Source organism: Antedon mediterranea, chromosome 2 (assembly GCF_964355755.1).
Source record: "Antedon mediterranea chromosome 2, ecAntMedi1.1, whole genome shotgun sequence".
In the NCBI taxonomy this organism is placed as follows: Eukaryota; Metazoa; Echinodermata; class Crinoidea; order Comatulida; family Antedonidae; genus Antedon; species Antedon mediterranea.
Genome location: NC_092671.1, coordinates 15,997,740 through 16,020,109, shown reverse-complemented (window position 1 = coordinate 16,020,109; position 22,370 = coordinate 15,997,740). Strand labels below are relative to the sequence as shown.

At 33.0% G+C, this 22,370-nt stretch overlaps 1 protein-coding gene across 3 annotated transcripts; it reads right to left on the bottom strand.

The window, feature by feature from the left end:
• Positions 1 to 219: 219 nt before the first annotated feature.
• On the bottom strand, positions 220 to 20,457 carry LOC140040564 (uncharacterized). Of its 3 annotated transcripts, XM_072086595.1 has the most exons (30): positions 20,356 to 20,457; positions 19,156 to 19,272; positions 18,673 to 18,789; positions 18,280 to 18,369; positions 17,576 to 17,663; positions 15,921 to 15,985; positions 15,312 to 15,443; positions 14,356 to 14,445; positions 14,004 to 14,091; positions 13,668 to 13,729; positions 13,420 to 13,509; positions 12,909 to 12,998; positions 12,487 to 12,574; positions 12,133 to 12,191; positions 8,870 to 8,962; positions 8,674 to 8,763; positions 8,489 to 8,575; positions 7,262 to 7,396; positions 7,053 to 7,136; positions 6,487 to 6,588; positions 6,127 to 6,225; positions 5,402 to 5,536; positions 4,953 to 5,036; positions 4,201 to 4,296; positions 3,562 to 3,657; positions 3,068 to 3,158; positions 2,869 to 2,939; positions 2,553 to 2,684; positions 1,731 to 1,957; positions 220 to 491 (listed from the first exon to the last, which is right to left on the bottom strand). In XM_072086595.1, the coding sequence occupies exons 1-30, from the start codon at positions 20,429 to 20,431 to the stop codon at positions 381 to 383; spliced, it is 2,985 nt and encodes a 994-aa protein (XP_071942696.1). In that variant the 5' UTR covers positions 20,432 to 20,457; the 3' UTR covers positions 220 to 380. The 3 variants fall into 3 exon arrangements, with proteins under 3 accessions (XP_071942696.1, XP_071942697.1, XP_071942698.1); XM_072086596.1 differs by lacking the exon at positions 6,487 to 6,588; XM_072086597.1 differs by lacking the exons at positions 4,201 to 4,296; positions 4,953 to 5,036; positions 5,402 to 5,536; positions 6,127 to 6,225 and having other exon boundaries at positions 6,493 to 6,588.
• Between the last annotated feature and the right edge of the window lie 1,913 nt (positions 20,458 to 22,370).

Below are 22,370 nucleotides of genomic sequence, written 5' to 3'. Positions count from 1 at the left end.
GGCCTAGTCTTTAAAATTGCAATTTGAAATGTTTAATGTTTTCCCATAAATACACATGATTGGCTAGTTTCTATTATTAGACTATATTTGCGTTGATTTTCGTTTTTCAGTATCGTTTTCAGTATTGATTTCATTTTCGTTTGTCCGTATACCAACTTCAGTAGGCAAAACACGTTTAGACACATTTTCAGGCAACACTTCATTTACCAAGAAAATAAGTTTAGTCGAAAGGAATATTTATTTTAATTCACAAAAGAATAAATACATATAATAATATAATATAACCAGAAAGAATACAATTTATATTAACAAATAATTTATTAGGTAAAAAGAAAAATGTTAGTTAATAGTTAAGTTTAGACATGTAATTGTCGTTTGATTTATATTTTTCCTGATCTTTTTCTTTGACACGTCATAGATGTTGTCGAACCGTATTGGGTATTTTGACGACACACACAGATACGCCTTTGATCCTCGTACGATTCGTTTACCTGCAAAAGATAACATTTCATTTTATATATAGATATTTCTATAAATAGCCTAAAAGATTAACCAATCACGGGCGTTTCTATTTTTGCAACTTCAAACTTCAAAGTGATTAGGCCTATTATACTTTATCTTTTTATTGATTTGTACATTCTAAAAATAGGTTCTCTGTGTATTTAGTATCATATGATAATAATACCATATCCATCATGGCTTACATATAACTAAGCATTTGCAGTATTTAGAATTAGGTTATCATTTTAATTTTAAATAAACTTTTTGAAAATTTCTTATGCACATTTAACGCCAAAACTGATCGTTTTTGCAATTACCAGCGTGATGTTTGTGCAATTGGTAGATTATGCATTTTTACACATTTGCACATTTGATGGTGCCATGTTTGCACAAATGTTGTTTGTACATTTAAGAACCAAATGTTTGCTCAAATATGGTTGTTTGCAAAAATATGACTTTTTGCACATTTCACGGCTCAACAGACCCCCAATTTAGTTTGATTTGTAAAAGAAACCATTTTCAGCAAGTTTAACAACTCTCAGCTTTCAGTAACCAGAATATATATATATATATCTTGTTATTTTAAGTTACAGTCTTTTATTTAAATTTAATTTTCTTCACTCATGTTTATTTTGTGTGTAAGCGTTCGTTCAGAATGTCTAATAATATACTTTCCATTTGCGACGACGTATAGAACACCAAGACTTATAAATTGTACAATACGTCATTTGTCAAAACCGCGAAGTTCTGTCAAAATAATTTCGTTTTATTCGTGACGACAGTACGCCAAAAAAAAGGTTCAAATGCGCATGTTTTACCAGAACCTAGAATTGGGTCGGACGACTTGACAAATTCAACGTATACGAATAGTACCTCCATATGACAAGGAATAGTTAAATTGCAATTAAAATATAATTTAACTCTTCCCTGATATGACATCAAGTCAAATTAGGGACTTACGAAACACGACGGGAAGCCACAGGACGGTGAGAGCTTTAACAAAGTGGGTGGAGCTTAGCGTGAAATTCCGTCGTCTTAACTTTTTGAGGATGATAAAGTTGCCATACGACTAGAAATAATGTATATATAATATATTTTACGCTCTAGCAAACACAGGATATATTCGTCGTCCTCCCCTAACCGCCGTGTTTCGTAAAGTCCCTATTATCATATTTTGTAAATAAACCATAAACCATTAGGCCTAAAATAGCGTTCGAGATATATCTTACCGAGTAGTAAACATCATTGTAAATGCAGCCGCATTCTTCTTGAGCCACACACCTATTATTCTTGTCCAGTACGCCACCATTTGGGCAAACACATCCCAGGACACACTGCTGTGTACAAAAAGTGATATCTCCTTGTCGTATTTCCTCGCAGGTAGTTATACCACAAGCACTTGCACACGTGCTAAGTTCCGTATCGCCTTCACAGGTACTGTCTTCAAGTTCAACATCTGGTGGATTAAAATGTATAAATTGTCTCTGAAATGCATGTGTATTAATAACTGTTCATGCTTTAGGCAATCAAATCAAATCAGATCTTTTTTTTTTCCATATAAAAATGTGTACTTAGAAAAATTGTTTTTCTAGACAGAAATATGGTAAAACAAACAAAACGTTCACAGTTACATCATACATAGATACAATTACGATTTATAAAAAAGATTTATTCAAACACACATCAATTCCATATAAAAGTACTATGTTATTATTGTATTTATATTCCCATTAAAAAACTGTAAAACTTATAAAAATATATATAAAGGCCTAGCCTATATTGCATGTGCGCTATTATGATCTAACAATCTTATGTTATGTTAGTTATGCCAATGCCAGCTTTGCTCCTATTATCCAAACTCGAACAAACCGCGGGATTCAAAATTAATTGAGGCCTAACATGGCACAAACATGTTATTTTACTAATGATGTTATAGTTAACTATAATTATCTGTTATAGAAGTTTCTCGGGCTAATGTTGCACAATCTGATAATACTTTAATGTATATATTGTTGGCCTACTATTAAATTGAAATCATCATCCGCACGTACCTTCATTGCAATATTTTCCAGTGAGTTGTGGTGGACATTCGCATGTGTAATGTGGGTCAGATGGGTCTGGGTTTTTTGGTCGACATGTTGATTCACTGGAACACTTATGTGACCCATCGTAGCAGGGATGACCTTTAAAAAAAATAAAGAATTATTATAATTGTTTAGATGTTGTATTAATTCTCGCACCATTCATTTTCTGCAATAACTCGAGGTAATGCAAATGAACCCTATATTAAGGGGACTCTTGCTTAGTGTCCCCTTAATTTAGGTGTCCATTGAGGTGTTATCTGTAAAAACAAATAAAAAAACATACCAGCTTTACAATCTACTAAATTAGCGCTGTCATCGTAATACTCGTAGTGACATCCACCGCAAAAGTTAGGCCTGAAAGATAATATTTGTACATAATAAATTGCTTATCTATCGTAATTTCTTAATGCCAACAGTTTTATTTGTCAGTGTTTTCTCGCGGTCATTTTGTCGTCATCATCGAGTTTTATAGTTTTACTTACACACATATGGCAGAATCATCGAGGAGACATCGCGTCCCTTTGCAGGGATTCTTACAATCAGCTGTAGGAACATTGGATCCAGGACAACGATCTGTATTATAAAATAAAATTTATATTCACTGAATAAAGCTGCATTCACACAAGGCGGCGTCGTTTATTAAATAATGGGAAATTTATCAAGAATTTAACGATCCCGTCTTCCGTTCCGTGAAATGGAACAAGTGTAAAATGTAGCTTAATAATAATATACTCCTTAGATATAGATTAAGCAGCTGCGGATAACCAAATTCGCAGGAACGTTTTGTATCGATTGCCATTTGAGCCAATTTCACGGGTTGGAAGTTATAAGGATAGATTACAGGAGTCAAACTTCGATTACCGAAAGCTATTTTTTGGCTCCTATCACATATTGTAACCGTAGTGTTAGTTTTTGTGACACCCGTTTGATTTGTATCGGATTTGGTTACGTGTATATTAGTTTTGGTGAATCTTACCTGGGTTTGGTTTGCATCGACAAGTCTTACAACCGTCTGAATCTAACTCATGTCCAAATGGACATTGGTACTCACACACGGGACAAATAACAGGGTCTGAGGGGAAAAAATTCCTAGATGAATCATTTATTAATGGTAGTCATTAAAGAACGTGGTGTTGTTCTTACACAACATATTCCATATTGCGCATTTACTATGTTAGAAAGCAGAAATTGTGCTACTTTGGTCACATTAAACGACAAGATGGAATGGAGAAGAGAATTTGGAGGCTTACATTCCAGGGAAGAGAAAAAGAGGAAGACCAAGATGGAAGAAGATTATAGCAGATGTGTTTGGCTCTATGGAGCAAGCAAGTAGGATGGCAGAAGACAGGAGAAGGTTTCAGAATACTGTTAGAGAAGCCACGCTGTTATCATAGTTTGCTTTGACGACGACGAAGACGATTCTGAGTTTACTATATATGATTTGTGATCGTACTTTCCCCTTTATCTTGTCTATATAACATTATTAAGCAATTATTATTATAGTTCTGGGTTTACTAGAGGACCAGTTAATAGTAAACCTATTCTATGGTTTCATTGTGTAACCCTTTTTATTTGTTAATTAGTGGATGATACGTTGTCAATGTACTGGACTTACTTGGATTTGGTTTACAAATGCACGTCATGCAGCCATTGTTGTCTTCCACAAATCCATATGGACATTTGAAACATGTGTGGATTGAACAAGCGGGATCTAAGGAAACAGAACATGTATCATGTCTTGTACTACTTGTTATATAATTGCATAATTTATAGAGATTTTTAAACAGTATATTATTGCAATGTTTGTGTTCTCTGCCGGTTCAGTTTCAGTTCGATTAGTGATAAGGACGTGGACCATATTCATACCGATAAGTATGTTCCACAGGCTAGGGTCACATCAATGTGTTTATTTACAGTCTTACTATGTGTGTCTATATGTTTACGTATGAATGCATTATCTTGATATGAAGATTAAAGTCTATTAATGGGTTATTATTTATTTTTACTCTCATGTGTATATTACCTGTGTTTCTGATGATGTACTTTACTTGTTTTTACGTATATTACTGTAAGCATGGAATATATATATATATATATATATATAAATCCAAAGGCAAATTACTGACAAAATGACAATGCTGTGGGTATCAGTGGCTGGATCTCAATGGAGATACAAAATAAAAGCAAAAAGCTAAATCAAAACGAGAAGTAAAACAGCCAGAAAAGTTAGCAGAGCTTTCGGGCAACACTAGCCCTTCATCAGTGCAATATATATATATATATTCCCTCCATGCTGTAAGCCGGACCCATACTATTAAATTAATACTATACATAAAATCTACTATTTTGTATAATAACTGAACCTACTTGGTTTACACTCGCAAATTGGACAGTTGTTTTCGTCTAGAACGTTTCCATAAGGGCACAATTTCTTGCACAAAGGCGGACAGGCTGTATATAATCAGAATAAAAACAAAAGTAATATTTATTTTAACACCAAAAAGATCGTCATCATGCTCAACAGCATCATTATCATTCTTTATCAACTATATCATTGTTATCTTCATCATCATTATCATTCCTATATCAACTATATTATTATTATTATCATCAGCGTCATCATTCTCAATCTCAACTCATCATCCGTACCAACAGTGACGTCGACATCGACGCATCAACGTATTATCATCATTCTCAACAACCATCTTTGTCATCAACTCACAACTCCATTTTCATCATATTTTTTTTTCTTTCTATATTTAGATTATCGAACGAACTTTTGTTATAAATTCATTTAAAACATACAAACTACAAACCATTTTCGCAAATTTCTCCGTAGTATAATTTAGGACATTCACACGTAAATCCACTGTCGTCTGGGTTTGGTACGCATGTCCCGCCATTTTCACATCCGGGTGTTCCTGGAGCACAGGGTCTACCAATCACAGGGCCTGTTTATATAAAGTAGTATATAGTTGATTTAGCACAAAAGGGTAACATAGTGTTTGTATATAATATATGCAGGGATGAGGCCGATATTTGAAGGTATAGTACGGGTCTTTGTGTATTAGAAGCAACTCACTCAATCGCAAATTTATGAAATGCTCTACTAATGTTAAATGTTGCCCCTTTAGATCATATTGTAATAATCTGTATTGTGCTGCCATTTGGTGTGACTATATTAATAAGACTATTAGATCACTTAATGTATGCTACAATAATGTTCTGCGCTGTATACTGAATATCTCAAGAAGCAGTAGTGCCTGTATGTTTATTGAACATGGCATCCCTTCTTTTAATGAGAATATGCGAAAATCTATTGATAGTTTTATGCAACGTATTTTGAATATTCTTGGCATCTGTGTTTGCAATGTGATATATTGTAGACGAAGAAGTATTCTATATATTTCAGCTTTAGAGTTTTCTAAATGATGCAAATTTGTTTTTTCCTTTTCTTTCTATTAGATTTTTTTTGATATGGATGAAATAATTTCAAAAGAAAACAAATTGAATACGCCTAGGTAATTAATTCTTATCTTACCTGGATCTGTTTTGCACTTGCATGTCTGACAGCCGTCTGAATCCAACTCATAACCAAATGAACATGGGAGACATTTGTACAGGGGACAAATAACAGGGTCTAAGAAAAAAAAAACAATTCATAATTAATCATAGTCATTGAGATGCCCAATTGTATATGTTGTCTGTTACTGCGTCACTTTTTGCGCATTTATGAAAATAAACATTTGTTCCTAAAATATAATGTGTACAGGACAAAACGACAAAAGTATTACAGTTGTTGACGAGTATCAAATCTAGTTATATTACGGGTTGTTTTTTGTGGTTTGGCCCTTTGTTGAATAGTGAAAATAATGTTAGTAAATACTATATTGTATATTACCTGGAATTGGATTTGGTTTACAAATGCACGTCATGCAGCCATTGTTGTCTTCCACAAATCCGTATGGACATTTGAAACATGTAAGGATTGGACAAGCGGGATCTAAGGAAACAAAACATGTATCTTGTCATATACAGTACTTTTTATGTTACGAAAAATTGACTATAATTTATAGAGATTATAGCATTTTATTGAAATATTGTAACGTTGTTTTGTTTTCTCTCCACCGGTAAAATTTCAGTTTTATTAATGATTAACACATGGATCATAATATATCCATACCTGATATTAAGATATACTATAGTATATTGCCGGTAAGACAGTTGGTCACATCAATGTTTTTTTAGTTTATACTATTGTATTAAGATTGTCTAAAGGTTTGCATAACGATTGGACATTAACAAGTTAAAACGTTGTGAATGCCTTTGAGATTGGGTTGTGTAGCAATCGTCTTCTTTAATTCATAAGAACGATTGTAATTGAAACGTGGAGACGTGTATTTCATTTTGGAAACTTAGTGTACCGCAACCCTTACTTTATATTGTATAAATAATAACTGAACCTACTTGGTTTACACTCGCAAATTGGGCAGTTGTTTTCGTCTAGAACGTTTCCATAAGGGCACAATTTTTTGCACAAAGACGGGCAGGCTGTTAGAATAGAAATAAGAACATTATTAACACATTATTAGTATATTATTGGAATCAGTCTGCACAATCTTGTTTTAAACTTTATTTGTAATTGTTTTAAATTATATATTTAAGAAGAAACAAACCATTTTCACAAATTTCTCCGTAGTATAATTTAGGACATTCACACGTAAATCCACTGTCGTCTGGGTTTGGTACGCACGTACCACCATTTTCACATCCGGGTGTTCCTGGTGCACAGGGTCTACCAATCAGAGGAGCTGTTTAATATATAAAACATATCTTGCACATAAAGCAAATTATTTTGTGAAAATTTCCTGGTGTGTTATTTTGATATTAGCACAACTATACAAATGTCGAACAGTGGATGATGTTTTCTCCAAACAAATAAATGTACTTATATAGCATGAATGAGCGAAAGTTAATTATAACAAACCTATGATAGTGTATGCCTAAACGCCCAACAATCTTATTTTAATTTTACGTAAACGAAACAGGTGGAGGTGGGAATATAGAAGTAATTTTTAACCCCAAAACAGAGCTGCTACATCGGAGTTATATCGCGGTTAACGACGAGGAGGTAAGAGAGTTAACTGATCGCACGGCCACTTACCTCGGATGTAACTCGGATATGATGAGCAGTAGCCTAAGCATGTATACAATAGAACAGAGTTAATTCTAGTGCGTGTAAATACAGGTTTATAGATAATAAAGTTACAGAATAAACAAGAGTGAGGCGCTTGTAGCCGCAGGATTCATGGGTGAAGATTTATCTGGGTGATATCTCTTTTTCGGCTCTTTTGGCTTGGAAGATTCACAGGTTCACACCACCGAAGACCTGACCTTCAGCTGTTTCGAAATGCATGTGGTTAAACTGCACACATCCATAGTGTTTACACGCACTTGAGTTAACTCGTTACCGGTAACTTGGTTTCGTTAACCTCGATGTAACTCCGATTCGCCTCTGATATCCGATTCGCCTCTGATACTCCGATGGGTTTCAGAGGTGTGTAACTATCTTCGATAGGTTTAAGAACCAACTGAACCGAAATGGAACTCTGATAGTCCGCTATTTAACTTCGATAGAGAATAGATCATGTAAAGAAAGCTCATGAACTGTCGAAACATTTCCATCCATAAAGGCATCATTATTACATTGACACAGACAGGGTGTTATAATCAGTAAAACCATAACAATATTTTATCATCCATCTATTCCGGGATTATTGGAATCAGTTGCAAAAAGTGTTTTATTTTTCAAAATAAAAAATAAAGGAAGTTGCATTTTCACAAGTAGGAGTCTGTGGACCGTGTAATGTGTTTTTAATTAAAATTAGCTTAGGCCTGCTCACCTGGTCTGCATAAACATGTGGGACAACCGTTTTCATCGGGAACGTTTCCAAACTCACAGAATATTGCACAAACGGGAGGACATGGCTCTAAGAATGGAAAAGCACGGCACCATTATCATCAATTATTCTTTGAAGTAAGTATAATATCATAGATTATGGTAATTAGTATGGTCGTGTAAACTCACTTGGTTTGCATGTGCATATTGGACAACCGTTTTCATCGAGAACATTTCCATACAAACAGAATTTCTCGCATAAAGGAGGACACGTCGGTTCTGAAATATTAAAGTTCCATATCATACCACTGCTATCCTAATTACACATTAACACTTTTCATAATTTATTGGTATTATTTTTATAATTATCATCATTTATACTAACTTGGTTCGCATACGCAGGTGGGGCAACCATTTTCGTCGAGAACATTTCCAAACTCACAGTATATATCACAAACTGGTGGACACGTGGTCGGTTCTAAAAGAGAAATACAACCAATGTATCACTATTAAAATATTATCACTGTTTTTATTATATTCATCCTTTTCGTCATCACTATTACAATCTTATCACTATCTTCTTTATATTCCTCGTTTTCGTCATCACTATTACAATCGTATCACTATCTTCTTTATATTCCTCGTTTTCGTCATCACTATTACAATCTTATCACTCTCTTCTTTATATTCATCTTTTTCGTCATCACTATTACAATCTTATCACTCTCTTCATTATGGCCATCGTTTTTGTCATCACTATTACAATCTTGTCACTCTCTTCATTATAGTCATCCTTTTTGTCATCACTATTACAATCTTGTCACTCTCTTCATTATAGTCATCCTTTTCGTCATCACTATTACAATCTTATCACCCTCTTCATTATAGTCATCCTTTTCGTCATCACTATTACAATCTTATCACCCTCTTCATTATAGTCATCCTTTTCGTCATCACTATTACAATCTTATCACCCTCTTCATTATAGTCATCCTTTTCGTCATCACTATTACAATCTTATCACCCTCTTTATTATAGTCATCCTTTTCGTCATCACTATTACAATCTTATCACCCTCTTCATTATAGTCATCCTTTTTGTCATCACTATTACAATCTTGTCACTCTCTTCATTATAGTCATCCTTTTCGTCATCACTATTACAATCTTATCACTCTCTTCATTATAGTCATCCTTTTTGTCATCACTATTACAATCTTATCACTCTCTTTATTATATTCATCCTTTTCGTCATCACTATTAAAATATTATCACTGTTTTTATTATAGTCATCCTTTTCGTCATCACTTCAGCTGTTTCGAAATGCATGTGGTCAAACTGCACACATCCATAGTGTTTACACGCACTTGAGTTAACTCGTTACCGGTAACTTGGTTTCGTTAACCTCGATGTAACTCCGATTCGCCTCTGATATCCGATTCGCCTCTGATACTCCGATGGGTTTCAGAGGTGTGTAACTATCTTCGATAGGTTTAAGAACCAACTGAACCGAAATGGAACTCTGATAGTCCGCTATTTAACTTCGATAGAGAATAGATCATGTAAAGAAAGCTCATGAACTGTCGAAACATTTCCATCCATAAAGGCATCATTATTACATTGACACAGACAGGGTGTTATAATCAGTAAAATCATAACAATATTTTATCATCCATCTATTCCGGGATTATTGGAATCAGTTGCAAAAAGTGTTTTATTTTTCAAAATAAAAAATAAAGGAAGTTGCATTTTCACAAGTTGAGTCTTATCACCCTCTTCATTATAGTCATCCTTTTTGTCATCACTATTACAATCTTATCACTCTTTTCATTATATTCATCCTTTTCGTCATCACTATTACAATCTTGTCACTCTCTTTATTATAGTCATCCTTTTCGTCATCACTTTTACAATCTTGTCACTCTCTTCTTTATATTCATCCTTTACGTCATCACTATTACAATCTTATCACTCTCTTCATTATAGTCATCCTTGTCGTCATCACTATTACAATCTTGTCACTCTCTTTTTTATATTCATCCTTTACGTCATCACTATTACAATCTTATCACTCTATTCATTATAGTCATCGTTTTTGTCATCACTATTACAATCTTGTCACTCTCTTCTTTATATTCATCCTTTACGTCATCACTATTACAATCTTATCACTATCTTCATTATAGTCATCCTTGTCGTCATCACTATTACAATCTTATCACTCTCTTCATTATAGTCATCCTTGTCGTCATCACTATTACAATCTTATCACTCTCTTCTTTATATCCATCCTTTTCGTCATCACTTTTACAATCTTATCACTCTCTTCTTTATATTCATCCTTTTCGTCATCACTATTACAATCTTATCACACTCTTCTTTATATTCATCCTTTTCGTCATCACTATTACAATCTTATCACTATCTTCATTATAGTCATCGTTTTTGTCATCACTATTACAATCTTATCACTCTCTTCATTATAGTCATCCTTTTCGTCATCACTATTACAATCTTATCACTCTCTTCTTTATATTCATCCTTTTCGTCCTCACTATTACAATCTTGTCACTCTCTTCTTTATATCCATCCTTTACGTCATCACTATTACAATCTTATCACTCTCTTCATTATAGTCATCCTTTTCGTCATCACTATTACAATCTTGTCACTCTCTTCTTTATATTCATCCTTTTCGTCATCACTATTACAATCTTATCACACTCTTCTTTATATTCATCCTTTTCGTCATCACTATTACAATCTTATCACTATCTTCATTATAGTCATCGTTTTTGTCATCACTATTACAATCTTATCACTCTCTTCATTATAGTCACCCTTTTTGTCATCACTATTACAATCTTATCACTCTCTTCTTTATATTCATCCTTTTCGTCATCACTATTACAATCTTGTCACTCTCTTCATTATAGTCATCCTTTTCGTCATCACTATTACAATCTTATCACTCTCTTCATTATAGTCACCCTTTTCGTCATCACTATTACAATCTTATCACTCTCTTCTTTATATTCATCCTTTTCGTCATCACTATTACAATCTTATCACTCTCTTCTTTATATTCATCCTTTTCGTCATCACTATTACAATCTTATCACTCTCTTCATTATAGTCATCGTTTTTGTCATCACTATTACAATCTTATCACTCTCTTCTTTATATTGATCGTTTTCGTCATCACTATTACAATCTTATTACTCTCTTCATTATAGTCATCGTTTTTGTCATCACTATTACAATCTTATCACTCTCTTTTTTATATTCATCCTTTTCGTCATCACTATATTACAATCTTATCATTCTCTTCATTATAGTCACCCTTTTCGTCATCACTATTACAATCTTATCACTCTCTTCTTTATATTCATCCTTTTCGTCATCACTATTACAATCTTATCACTCTCTTCATTATAGTCACCCTTTTCGTCATCACTATTACAATCTTATCACTCTCTTCTTTATATTCATCCTTTTCGTCATCACTATTACAATCTTATCACTCTCTTCATTATAGTCATCCTTTTCGTCATCACTATTACAATCGTATCACTCTCTTTATTATATTCATCCTTTTCGTCATCACTATTACAATCTTATCACCTTTCTTCATTATAGTCAAACTTACCACAGATCGCCAGCTCACCATCTCGTGTATAAAATTCTTGAGTACAGACACAAGAAGCGCTGAAAATCGATATATTTGTACCGTTAAACCTTACAAAAACAACTAGAAGTAGGTTTTAAAAACGAAGTTCAATATTATGAGAACATAAATGTCTAAATTGAATGGTTAAAACCATTAAACCATAATTAGAATGAGTAGGCCTACACATAGGTATCCCAAACCATAGTTCCGGCCCACACCTTCCCAAATAGAATCCTGAAACCAGTCTTATTGAGGCTAATTATAAGTTAAAAAGTTGATAATGTTGTTTTAAATACTCGACAAGTTTAAAAGGTTGTTTAGGGTTTAACTTACACACAAATTGCGTCTGGTTGTAGTTCACAGGTGAAGAAACGTTTGTCGCAAGGATCAATGAAACAGAATGGTGGGTTTTCACAAGGCTCTATACAGTAGCAATATTATAATCAATAACATATAACTGTATATTGATGTAGATTTCAGATAGTTATTAGGCCTATGTCTTTATTATTGTTATACATATTGTGTTTGAAAAGCATAATCAAAGTGGTTTATCTATAAACAGATTCACAGTAATAATCGGGCAGTGAAATCGTTAGAAATCTGTTTTAAGGTTATTTAATCGATGACCTGTATTCTTTTAACTTATAAAACCAAAACTATGAAACAATAGGCCATATGTATTAATGGTGTGATTTGGTTGGGAATATTTTAATACATTATATTTATTAACGTACAAATACAATCAATTGCAATACCTGGTAAGCAGATACAGGTCGGACAGCCTCTCCTGTCTGTCACGTAACCGAATGGACACGTTTTATTTCCACAAGAAACCAGTTCACAAGCTGAACATAAAAAGGTTTATTTTCAACTATAAACTACAGATATTAATAATGGGATATTATTGTAAAGCTCTGTCTACACTACCAAACTAGTTTGACAAAAAAGTGTGATATGCCCAAATATGGAAATGATATGTTCAAATATGGTAGTGATATGACATCAATGGGCACATCACATTTTTTGTCGCATCACGTTTGACGAAGCTTTCGTTAATGGAATATGAACAGAAGGTTTGGGAGAGATAAGAGCTTTTTTAACAGCTCTTATGCACATTAAAATGTGCATACTGTTGTGAAACTAATTTTGAGTAATAAGGGACCCACTATTAATACAGTAAACTAAAGTGGGTTTATATTGAAGTTTCAAAATAACATTGTATACTTAATTGTACATATAGGATATGGCCTTACGGTTTAAACTTACGTGGTGCGGGCTTGCATTCGCACGTTGGACAACCGTTTTTATCAAGAACATTTCCAAATTCACAGGCTATTTCACAGACTGGCGGACACTCTGCAGATATCAAAGTACGAAAGATGGCATCTTATTTTGTGTGTTTTTTGTGACACAAGAATGGATATATGAACATGTGTATGTAATTGTATTATATACTGACATGTATTTATTATTTTCGAAAATCTACTTTACATTGAAGAGAAATATAAACTTACCACACACTGCTAATTTACCAGAATGTGTGTAAAACTCTTGAGTGCAATCGCAGTTGTTTGGGCTACAAATGATAATTAAAATGGAATGGTAATACAACATTGAATGGCTTATAACTTTATTGGCGTGCTAACAAGTTTGGTATATGGCAAAAGGCCTAAAAACTAAAACACTTATTAGCCCTGATCTCACTTTCACACCACCGATATCAATTTTGCATGTGTTACAAAGTAATTATGATTCAATATATACTGAAAATATTACAAAAACTTACTTTAAATTTAGAAAATTCAAATGAAAAAAAAATATAATTAAAGTATAGTGCCTATAATACTTACACACAAACGGCATTTGGATTGAGATTGCATGTAAAGAACTCTGGATCACATGGGTCGATTAGACATGTAGCGGGAGGATCGCATGGCTCTGGAAACATAATAATCACGAATAACTACGACTACAAATTGTACCGAGTTATCATTCATTAGGGAGAAAAATAACGCTCGATATAGAAGCCTCGATTAATAACTGCACAATTAATTAATTATCAGTGTGTACCGCATATAGCCATAATACTTGGATGGTACTTAGTTTTTCCCATCATGTGGCGAAAAACATTAGGCCTATAGGCAGGTAGTTAGCCTGATGATATGAAATATTCATTAATGTAGCTATGTAGGCCTTACTTACCTGGTAGACACACACAAATGTCACAGCCACAGTCATCCGTGGCATAACCAAAGGGACATTTTTTGTTGCAGTAGTTGAAAGGACAGTTCTCTGGGGGAAAATAGTATTATTAAGGTATATGTATCATAGTAATAAAATATTTTAGATATGACGGCTGTCCCTTCGTTACGTGGGTGAGTGGCCGAGCGGTTAAGACAGTGGAACCGTAATCACGTAGCCATAACATCGGCAGGGGTTCGAGGCTCACTCACTCCATGGTTCTGGTGGTAGAACGAGTCTTCTCGGATAAGGACTATAAACCGTAGGTCCAGTGTACACAACTTGCTCGTGTGCACTTTAAAGAACCTAGTACATCTTTCGAGACGAGTAGGGGGTTATTAGTACATCACAGCCACTGATCACCAACTGGGCCCTCTGGGAGACCAGTCTTTGACTGAAGAGGTTACCCAGTATAAATATATATTTCAATCAATCAATTTCAATCAATTTCAATTTCAAAACACTTTGAATTGAATTATTATTATGAATAATTATGAATTTTAATAATTTGTAGGCAATGATGTTAAAATAGTTTAGATATGACGACTGTCCCTTAATTACGTAACGTAAAACACTAAATTGTATAATGAATAATTATGAATATCAATATTTTTTTAGGCATTGATAAAAACAGTGATAATATTGGTATCCGGAGTTTTAAAACATCCATAAAGTATACAGAACATTTGACAAATCAATGAATACTATTGTGTGAGGACGCATTAAGCTCTGTCTACACTATCAAACTTTATGTGACAACAAAATGTGATGTGCCCATATATGGACACGATAATGTAATATCACTACCATATTTGGCATATCACTACCATATTTGGGCACATCAAACTTTTTTTGTCAAACTAGTTTGATACTGTAGACAGAGCTTTAGAATACAATGATTGTCATTATAAACTTACTTCTTCCACATCGACGACCTTTGTAACACTTTGGACAGTCACATGTAAAGCCACGGGCGATTGTTGGATCTTCTACACAAACTCCTCCATTCAAACAGTTATCACCACTCTCACATGCATCCAATGTCACAGCTAAGAAAATAAGAATATAAATGGCACGCCTAAATATAACAATACGGTACCCTACTATAAGTAAGTTAGTAAAATGAACTCGGCGTTCAAAGTTGCAGGCTCTAAAATATGGAATAACCTACCAACTGAAATTAAACATTGCTTCATTCAAAGCTAGATATCGATCTCATTTTTTTCACAAAACTAAACTTTTTTTTCCTGATTTGTTTGTATCAAGACAGGACCCCGATGCGAAACCGGTTTTCTTTTGCCTGATTGTGTAATCCTGTATATAGAAGTTGTTAAATAAATAAAGCATAATTTATGTCTAGGTCTACCAGCAAGTCATCCATTCAATGTTGTATCTTTTGTAATATATGCACAACACAACACATGCATTTGCTACATATTTTTTTCTATGTATGTAAAGTTTTGATACTAAACAATAAATATTATATTCATTATGGATATGATTGTGTCACAATATTTTTTAAATACCTGTGCATTCCACTTCTCTTCCACCAATATCATAAAAATGTGGTTTACAATCACAATTACTTGGCCTAAAATATAAATAAAAATAATATCATAGAAAAGATAATGTAATGTACTAATAACTATATTATCGCATATTCAACCTTATATATATATATATTATAATCGCGCCCATCTCTTCCTCCACAATGTGAATTGTGTTTCTATGTTATTAATCCACAATCGAATTTCGAACCTTAAGCTTGGTTCTCACTAGGACGTAACGCAAGAGCGTAAACGCAACGCAAGCGTGTTGACCAATGACAAGCGACAGTTCGAATAATTCATTGCTTGTGATTGGTCAACTTACGTTGCGTTACGTCCTTGTGTTTCGTCTCTAGTGGATCCCAATGTGCAATTGTATTCATTTTCCTTAGATGTTCATATTACTGTTTTCCACTGAAAACCGAAGTTCAACAACCAGAGCCGATCATAACGGAACTCTGAGTACGGTTAAACCACTTTCCTTCACCTAAAGTAGTTGACTCAGTCGTGCCTATATTGTTAATACGTACAATGGATTAGATTCTACTTCCTACTTCAACATATCTTTTGTATTACGATTCACTTATGATTAGTTGCTAAATAGTTGAAGACTTCCTAAGTACGCCACTCCACTTCCTCTGGATTTTAACTATCCGTTCATTAAGACGAATATATTATATAGTTAATTCCAAATAGTTTGTTCTTTAATACTTATAATTATAAGTGCCGGACCTATACCAATTAACATATGTTTTTGTGTAAGTTTTATCCATCTTGAAAATATGCGATTGTTCTAAGAATTGAATTAAATCACATCCGATGTATTTTGTTCGTTTACGTTTACGAATTGATGTATAACGTACTCTAAGAACTATTCATTCATTCGTTTTTATTTCACAATGCATCACTTGATACGTTATGACAGCTTAAGTATTAAATAAAAGACGCAAAGCCTGTAAAAGACCAAATAAGCTAACAAAATAACTAATAATAATAATTGTATAAAGTAATAATAAACAATACAAACCTTTAAGTAAATAAGATCAAACCAGTAGTAGTATTAATTAAGGTGAAACGAAACATTTTAAAATCTTTTACTACCTCCTTTATTTATTCAATGTTTCATTAGGCCCTACATAATTATTTCTAAACATGTTCTACCTTTTTTTTTTTTTTTTTTTTCTGTTTTCCCTCATAATTTTAAGCTTTAGTATCATACTTATTGTCATACCATTCGTAAACATTGGCATTCATTTTTTTCTGAATTTTCTGTATTTCAATATCTTTTTTTTTCAATTTGGGTTTTGTTTAGGGTTTATTTGAATGCAAGGAAGAGTGAAATCAGTTGTAATTTAACTTTTCTTTGCTTTAAGCAAATCATAACAATTGATATGTTAAAAGAATCGTTTGCGTCAAATTCTTCTGGATTCCCGTAAATCAGGGAAGAGTGAAAAGTGTAATTTCACTTTTCCCTGTGCAAATATAAATATAGGCCTATACGTCGTCAGGATTTTAATCCGCGACTACTCGACCACCTCCTTAATTAGTTCATGGACTTATTTCTCATTAGTTTAAAACTGTAACGACATGATTTTTTAATTATAATTGTAGGAATAAGATTGTATTTAACTTACACACACACTGTTGATATTTTCCATGGACAGACGACTCCAGGTGCACACGGGTTGTTCTTACATATTTTGGAGGCGTCGCAACTTTCATCTATATAATACAATTGTACAGTGTACGAATATATAATATGATTGCAATATCTGTTTAAGGTACCTTATTTAATCATTTATTGTTCTGGAGGGGTTTTAGGGAGAGTTAATTTATTCGAAGGAGGCGTTTATTTTGGGCGTGATTATGTATCATCAAATTGCTCCCTCCATGAAAAAATACAACATAACTAAGGCCTAATATCACTAATAAAATACAGTAAAAATTGTGTCAAAATGCATAGTAAATTGTAGATCTTGAAAGTCATGAATTCTACTACAAAATGTGTTATAATACAGTATTCAGGGGGTGCAGAGGGGGAGTGGGGGGAGCGTGTATTAGTGGCGGAGTTTATTCGAGTAAATGATGGTATACGTATTTATTGGTATATAAGTACTCTTGGCGTTGATTTCTGTTCTGATGATGAGAATAGTTTCTCGAAACACGGTGTTTTATGGCAGTTTGCCTATTTATCAAATGCTTCACAATCTTGATTTTAACTCGAAAGTTTGGTGGTATCATACATGATTTACCTAACAAATAGAGATAGAATAATATAGGCTTAGGCTTTCATATCTATGGTTATACGACTTAAGCTGAGGGCAGCAATTCAACTTACCCGGCCTGCATTTGCATGTTTCACATCCGTTTTCATCTCTTAAATACCCAAATGGACAATTAAAAAGGCAATCTAAATCAGGACATGGACCTAAAAATAATACAATAGCTCTTTTATTTATTTATTTATTGCTGTTAGATTGTTCATTATATTCGTTCATTAAATTCATCAATGTTCAGCAGTATTTGTTCCGATTATATTCGTTTATTTCATATATTAATATTATTATTCATTCATACATTCGTTTATTCATTCATTCATATTTATCTCCATATTCTTTCGTCTATATACGCTCATTCATTTATTCGTTCCTTAATAATTCATAAACTGTTCATTCATTCTGTAAATGTTGTTTTATTTATGTTATTTATCATCTGTTATCATATGGCTTACCCGCTGTGCATTCGCATATGTAGCAACCGTTTTCGCGTGCATAGCCGTACTGGCAATCCAGCAATGGACAGGTAAGACCTGGACAGGGCCTTGGTGTAGTTGATTCCTCGCCTGGGCCTAACAAAATATAGTTAAATAAAAAATAATTAAACCCAACTCTTAAATATTGCAATTGAATGTTAAAATATTCTAAGAAAAAGGAATGTAGATTAGTTGACTTTATGGGGGGTGTCATTTGGATAGCAACACCAGTCATGAAAATTCTGTTTTTCTATTCTATTATTCATTCTGTAAAGCTCTATCTACACTGTCAAAGTTTATGTGACAAACAAATGTGATGTGCCCATATATAGACTATCACTACCATATTTAGGCACACACTACCATATTTGGGCACAAACTTGTTTTTCAAATTAGTTTGATAGTGTAGACCGAGCTTAATGTATTCTATTTTCATTTATTCAGTCTGTTATCATCACTTACCCGTAGCGCATTCGCATATCTGGCAACCGTATTCATCGCGTGCGTATCCGTACAGCAGACAATCAAGTAATGGACAGTCAAGCCCCGGACATGGTCTGGGTGTAGTTGATTCCTCACCTGAGCAAAACAATTAGTGGGTTCTGAGGACCAGTGACGGTATATTCACCATTCACACTTAAGCTAAGGGAAACATTTACCCTTACAATTAAAACAATCTAAGTGAATACAATCTAAGGGAAAAACTTAAATATTGAGTTAAGTGAAATACTTAAAATATTTAAGGTTGATATATCACTTAAGTGTGATTGGTGAATACGGTCATAGGGTTGGTGAATGTAGTTTAGACAATCATATACTAATAAAAATAAAGTTAAATTTAATATAGCGCAAAATTCAGGGCGCCTGTAACCGCTGAACAATCAACAGAAAAAAGAAAAAGAATAATGACGAAGTGAAAGTTTGCTTTTTTCTTCACATTTTAAAGAATTTGTTTTTTCAGGTTTTGCCATTTTGTATTATTGATTTCTAAGACCTTGTAAAACCAATGATTCTTAAAGATAAATATTTATGCATTCAGAAAGGATGTTCAAACATCGTTGAGACAATACAATCGCCGAAACCCAATGCATTGCGTACTTCCCTTTCTATTACGATTGGATACAAGTATCTGTTTCCTTCCTAACACCCACTTTTAAGGTATCAAACCCACATTGAAGATTAAGTGGAAATACATCATAGACTTGTTTAAAAAAACCCATTTTTTTTAAAATAACGTAAGCAAAAATAATGTGTACATATTTGTTTCTTTTAAAGCCAAATAAAAATAAACTGTTAGTAACATTAATAAAGCTTCAGTTTTCACTTAAGCATTATTAATTGACTTAAGCAAAACGATTAAGACGGGGAAATAATAAAATGACCGTGGTTTAATTACCCTTGACCTATTCGTCTTACATTTGAATTCGACGAACGTGAAGTAACTAATTGGGTTTGCTCATAGTAGCCATCCCCCGCCCCCACCCACTTCTCCAGTGATACGGTAATGTTTTACTACAACATTAGACCTACCGATAATTGAAAACATAGGCATATACATTACCTCTTGTTCTTCTCTACTGATAATTGTCTTGAAATCTAAAGGTATGATATTCGTATGTATTTTATGAAAAAACATAAAAATGTAATGACGTGTGTACTTACCAATTACGTATGGATGTGCTATGCTTACTGCACAGAGCAGACTGGCCGTGATAACTAACTGTAATGTCTTAGCCATCTTATTCAACTGAATAACGATTTTAAACATACGTGTTTTGTTTTTATATATACCGGATACATAGTTATGACCAATCCATGGCCAACGATTCTAGATTAGCGGAGAAGTCTTTAATTCGATTGCACATTATGTTTTCCAAAAGTTTGATTGGCACCATAGATTCCAGACACCTCGACGGAAGCGGATATAATATATAAATGCCTAAAACCCTCCCCGGATTAACACTAAAGATCTTCTATGATTATTTTTTTTTTTGTCTTGTGTGGGTTCGTCCCACTTTTATTATATAAATATAAATAATATATGTATATATGCACATTTATATAATTCTCTTATTTATAAGGTACATTGTTAAAAAAGACATATCTTTTGAACAGTATATACATAAGACTAAGATTATTTTGATGTTAAGAAGTAACCACATTTACATTCATACATTTTTAAAAATACAATTAATTAAAATATGTCGATGGCAGTAAACTGACGATAAAAATTGATTTAAAAAAAACGTACTTATGAAAAAGTTATTATTGTTGTTTTATTCTGTTCGTGTCCGTTGTCTGGGTAGAGAGGCTATAAACTCAGGGGAAGAATATAAAGAATCTTCCCTTTTCACCAAGAAAAAAATGGATGAGATGAAAACGAAGAATGCAAAAGCTTGAAAAAAGGGTGTTTAGAATGGATAGGATGGAATGATATATATAATGAAAACCGTAAGGTTAGAGTCCATACACAGTGCAAGTCCAAGGTAATATTTTGGCTCTGTGTGTATGTGAGTCGCTTCATACCCGGATGACATATCTTAAAACTAATATAGTTACTAGGCCTATATACAATGTATTTAAGAGATAAAAATAGCATTTTTTTTATTTCATTAATTTAAGGAGATTTTGCTTTATATCTCCCCATTTACATTGAGCTTTAAAGTAGTAGCACTTATACTCATTTTCAATTAAATGCTTTACTTCAGTAATAAAAAGATTCCAGATCTTTTTTTCATAGTTGTTTCCTTTTTTTTTCAGGTTTTGTTAATATATGCAACTTATATATAGAGAATACAAATAATGAAATCAATTCATTTACAATTATGTTATTTGATCCAGTAATCATTGTAGTCCAAGTTATTGGGTCTTCGTTTGAAAAGCTCTTAGCTATGACATTTTTAAATTTAAGCCATATCCATTGAATTACACTGCATTTATATAACATGTGTTTTTCAGTTTCAACCTTGTTTATACATTTATCACATAAATCATTACCTGCTAAGTTCCAGATTTTCAATCGTTTTTTACATGGTAGTATTCTATGCAGAAGTTTAAAATTAAATTGAGCAACTTTGGGTATATGTTTTAGTCTATAAACTTTATAGTACCAAACATTACTCCAATCAATGTCTACCTTACCTAGTTCTATTTCCCATTTTGTTTGTGAATTTGGTATTTTTGAACATCTATTAATAAAATGATTATAGAAGACGGTTCCTTTATTTTTCATATAAAGTCGTAGACTAGGAATACTATTGTCTTCCTTTTTTGTATTACCTTTTTCAATAATTTCTTTCCACTCTTTTGGTATGGCTTTTAACAATTGCATATATTCAATTAAGGCGTTATGCCGTTTATACAGTTTAGAAAATATTTCACAAGGTGAAAGTACTCTATCAATCATGTAAATATCACCGATTGTTTTAAACCCAGAAGATAACCATACTTTAAAATACATAGATTTATTGTTCAATACGATATGTCTGTTTTCCCATAATTGTTGGCTCTTTATTTCCATGGTAGTTTTTGGTTTTACATGTATGATATTGTTTAATTTTACAACAGACTTCATCATATTTCTATAAAATAAAGGCATACTGCCCAGGTTAGCATGCTCTTCTAAATTCAACTGCGTTATGTTAACTGTATATTCAATAGGTTGAAGGTAAAACTTT